Source organism: Limulus polyphemus, unplaced genomic scaffold (genome assembly GCF_000517525.1).
Source record: "Limulus polyphemus unplaced genomic scaffold, Limulus_polyphemus-2.1.2 Scaffold30, whole genome shotgun sequence".
Taxonomy (NCBI): Eukaryota; Metazoa; Arthropoda; class Merostomata; order Xiphosura; family Limulidae; genus Limulus; species Limulus polyphemus.
This window is the reverse complement of record NW_013665640.1, coordinates 356839-361767: the sequence shown is the minus strand read 5'-3', so window position 1 is coordinate 361767 and position 4929 is coordinate 356839. Positions and strand designations below refer to the sequence as shown.

General features: G+C 33.7%; 1 protein-coding gene across 4 annotated transcripts in view; it reads left to right on the top strand.

Moving 5' to 3' along the window:
* LOC111085884 overlaps positions 1-4929 on the top strand; it is a 76910-nt gene that overhangs the window by 65881 nt on the left and 6100 nt on the right. For all 4 annotated transcript variants that reach the window (XM_022386553.1, XM_022386543.1, XM_022386564.1 and 1 more), the window contains one exon: positions 1584-2407. In XM_022386553.1, the coding sequence (XP_022242261.1) occupies positions 2272-2407 (136 nt within the window). In that variant the 5' untranslated portion in view covers positions 1584-2271. The remainder of the gene's footprint in view (positions 1-1583; positions 2408-4929) is intronic.

The window sequence follows — 4929 nt, the reverse complement described above, 5'->3', positions numbered from 1 at the left end:
AGATAAATTGAAGATAGAGATAGAGATAGAGACAGATAATTGAGTCAAGCAAGCGGTAGTGACCGTAAGTAAAGTGCGTGAATCGTTGTGAATTATAGCGTGTGTATAAGTTAAAGTGACTGTGGAAATTAAGTGCATTGCAAAGCTGTATTGAGAAAGAAGAAACTAGTTTTATTTAAGAAAGGACTTGTATCGCTGAAGTTCTTCGGAATGAATTTCTAGGGGAAATTAACAAACAAACAGAGACATAACAATATGCACTTATCTATATATATATATATCATTGTTAATCTATATCTTATACCTGTTTGTTATGAGACATATTCTAGTATAGCGTACTTGTGTATTACAATCCTTTCTTTTTATTAAAATGATTTTCTTCGTCGAGCTTTATCAGGACTGTCTCCATTATCCACTTGAAAATCTAGTATTTATGAAATTAGCTTAGCAAGATATTTTTGGGGTATGACGAATGTTTATTATCGGAGGAAATAAACGTCTAAATGCGACAAGGGACGCAAAGAACGCTGTGAATCGACGGCAAGTCTAGTCAGTTTCGTTTCCGAGTTTCGAGTTGTTAAGAATGAGAGTCATACTACTGTCTTTACGAACTGCAAGGCCAAATTGTTTGTTTTTGAATTTCGCGCAAAGCTACACGAGGGCTATCTGCGCTAGACGTCCCTAATTTAGCAGTGTAAGACAAGAGGGAAGGCAGCTAGTCATCACCACCCACCGCCAACTCTTGGGCTACTCTTTTACCAACGAATAGTGGGATTGACCGCACATTATAACGCCCCCACGGCTGAAAGGGCGAGCATATTTGGTGGGACAGGGATTCGAACCCGCGACCCTCAGATTGCGAGTCGAGCGCCTTATCTACCTGGTCATACCGGGTCAAGGCCAAATTACAATGTACATACACAATGTGCGAGCATGATTACTAAAAACTAAACACAAAGCTATTTTTTCGAAACACAAAATTTATTAATCAAGTAGATTTGTTTACATAGTATAAGACATAAATCGGTAGTGCATATGAAAATAAAACATCTTTTGAAAATATCTGGACACGAAATGAATTTTGCAAAGAAAAACAATTTTCTTTAAAAGTTTCACAGTGGAGAACTTTAAAGCCATGAAGATGATATAGCCAACGATAACTTAAGCTTATGATAACTTGTAACGTAGTTGTATTTCGACGAAATCCAAAACCTGTTTTCTAAAAGAACTTCAAGAATCACTTAATAATCTATGCCATAAAGCGTCTTGCTTCTGACGAAAATTTTCATCTCCCGATCACCATGAAATTCTAAGGATTCTTTTGTTTATAATTTTAAAACACATTCCTTTACTCATATTCCGAGTTTGACAGTCATTTCTACTTTTCTCCTCGCTGCTGCCTTAATGACTATTTCATACAGCTCTTTAGTTATTACAGTAATATAAGTTAATGCAGTTAGCAATAATTACACAATTAATCTGGTAAATTAAATGTTAAATATCTATCAGTAACAAAATTCTGTGAATGTTTCGTGTACTCTTGCTCATTTACTTTTTCACTGATGATTGATATATTTGTATAGTGTCATTTATTCTTCTGGACAATGAAGAGGAATCTGCTACAGTCTGTGGAGACCTAAATCTGAGAACAAGTCTTATATGTGTGCGTCTCCGGTGGCAACAGATGGTGGCTGTGGAATGTCGATTAGCACGTGATTCTTGTTCTCAATCTGGTCATCCTAGGAAGTTCGACCTACTTCGCTGATAAGATTCTCAATGGTTCACAGGTCCCGCTACTGTGTGGGTTTGTACATGTAGCTACTGTTGGAAACCACCTACGTCTTCCCTGAGTCTCGTCTCTTGTCGAACAAGAACACAATAAACAAAGTATTTACAATCAAGGGCATTAAATCAGACTTGTACAACACTCGTGAGACACATCTTCCTTGAATGAAATCAACCACAAGACTCAATCTTGAGTGACTGTTAGATAAGAGAAACCTGGTTTCTGGTGATAAGTAATTGCATTCACTTTAAATCTCAAAGTCTGAACTTACTTCTTTCTTCTTATGTGAAACAGTGAAAAGAAAAACATTAACTAATTTTTTTGAGAAATGTTGAGGACTAAGACCAGCTTGAGGTGCTAATAAATGTTTTGAGTTTAATAAGCGGACACTTGATGGCCTAGCAATGCTGTGGTTCGACTCTAAATTAAAAGTGGATTTGCAGATAATCTAGTGTTGTAAGGGTACATGATTCTTGTATACATATATGTTATGTGTGCAAATAATGTCCACCGACTCTATCGTGAATACAACAATGTCTTTCACAGCTACTACTGTACCTGATGTCACAGACTTCCACAACGATGTGACAAAGTTCAACCTCCCTTTTCCTAAACCCACAGGTAAGCCAATCAGTTTAAACTACACCCACAGTTGAGCCAATCACTTTTAATTCTATGATCTGGTTACGTGTAATTCATTCATCCTGACAAGTGGCCGTTAATAATTTACTTTTATATTGAATCTATGGCATATACAAGCCTATTATATAACTAAATTGCATTTAGGTACTAATTTTACGGAGTCAGTTTTTACTAGAAATTTCAGGTTGGCTGATTTCAATTTTATCTCACTAAAAACAGTTATAACTAAATTAATAAACGTACCATAAAAAATATAAAAATTAAAATTCATATGAATGATGATGCTTACAAAACTGTGAAGAAAAGTAATTTGTTCTTGAATTAAGAGTTTGGAAACAATAATCAATACCTAAAATTAAAACGTGGAAATCCAGTGTTTAGAACTAACAGCTTTTTTCTTCGGATATTGGAAAAGTTGTGCACAAATTTATTACAGTATAATAAATATGTCCAAAACAATTATTTTTTGGTCATATGATTAGTTCACAATCCAGAATAGATAAGAATAATGTAAAAAAAAAGTTTATTATATTTTTTTATTCTCAGACAAAGCCTTCAAATTGCAAAGGTTTTGGCTAAAACATTTTTAGTAAAAAAAAATATTTTTAGATATCAATAAACATCTAAGCTCCACTTTTCATTTGTGTACAAGTAGAGTAGACAAGTCGAAAATTTAAATTATTTAATGGAAAGATAGCTTGTTTATTTGTTTTTTGTTAAGCACGAAGCTATACAATGGATTATCTGTGCTGTTCCACCACTGGTATCGAAATCCTATTTTTATCGTTATAAGCCTTCAAACTTTCCGATGAGCCACTGGGGGATTGAAAAGATAGCAAGTAAACTTGTCGATAATTATGATATATTCCGCTTTTAGTAGATCTTGTTGTTGACTGTTTTTAATCATTTTTTTTTATAATTTATTGCTTTATTTGGTGAAATCAGTGAGGGTGAGAGCTATGTCTCTTTAGACAATTATGAATAGTTTGTTAAATAAATTCAGTTGGTTTTAGTTGTCGTTGAATTTCTACTCCACTATTCGGTTTGAATTCCCTATTCATACAATTACAACTTTACTTATTGAAATAAATAAAACTAGCTTCTCTACACTTTGAATAAATAAAAATGTGCTTTGTAAAGAGATTATACTAAACTCTTCTGCTCTATGAGTGAACACAAAGCTTCTTGACAAACAGGAACAAGATTGAGCCCCTCTACTCATTGAGTGGTTATAAATCCACCTGGTAAGTTAAGTTGATGTAAACATATCTACTCAATGAGTGAATGCAACGCTTTTTGATACAAAAGAGTAAGATTGAGCTTCTCTACACATTGAGTTTTTACAAATCCGCCTGGTATACAAAATAGTTTAAGCTTGTCTGCTCTGTGAGTGGATACAAAGCTTATCGATAAATAGTGCTAAGACTGACTCTTCTGCTCACTGAATAATTACAATTTCGCCTGGTGAAGCAAATTGGATTAAGTTTCTCTGCTTCAGGTATAACCACAACGTTATTTGATGAATAGCGTTGCACCAAATTTCTCAGCCAAATGAATTACCACTATTTTAGTTGATAAATTGCACTTGACTGAGCTCCCTTTTTCGCTGAATAATTGCAAAGCTACTAATGAAAGTATATATTAAACAAATATGGGTTGTGATTGGTCATTTTAATGTTAGAGACAATAGAAAGTTCCAGAAATGTTTGTATTTTTGGGACGATCGATGACTAAATAAAGTGATTAAACACAATGGAAATATGTGTTTATTTTTTAAAGAAAAAAGGAGTATAATGTAATCTATTTATGTGATAATATCCATTTACGTTGAATAATAGATACTAAAACTCTTGCATAGGTTTCCTTTTAAACAAACTTATACTTGAAACTTGAATTAGGAATACATTTAAATGATGATAGGTTATGTTTGAAACAAACTCTGAACTTCCTCCTAACCATTTCATAACTTGGAAACATATTTGAAAACAAAAAGAAAGGATAACATTTTAAGAGATGCATTTTCGTAATATTCAAACCGTTATGTGCTATAGAAAAAATACTGTGGTTATCTAATTTCCAATTTAGTATTTTATGGAAAGATACAATCAAAAATGAATTTTTTATGGGAGTTCAATTTTCGGCTCGTGTTTTGGTATATCTCATCTCATTGCTACTTATCACATGTATTTGTAAAAATTTCATAATTTATGCACCGAGAATTATCTCTTGAACTAGTTCTTATAAATAATGTTTTCTAAATGTTTTAGGTGAATTTGTGTCAATTTGCAAGCACACAAACTTTCGTTTAGATCTGTTTGTTTGTTTTTGAATTTCGCGCAAAGCTACACGAGGGCTATCTGTGCTAGCCGTCCCTAATTTAGCAGTGTAAGACTAGAGGGAAGGCAGCTAGTCATCACCACCCACCGCCAACTTTTGGGCTACTCTTTTACCAACGAATAGCGGGATTGACCGTAACATTATAACACCCCACGGCTGAAAGG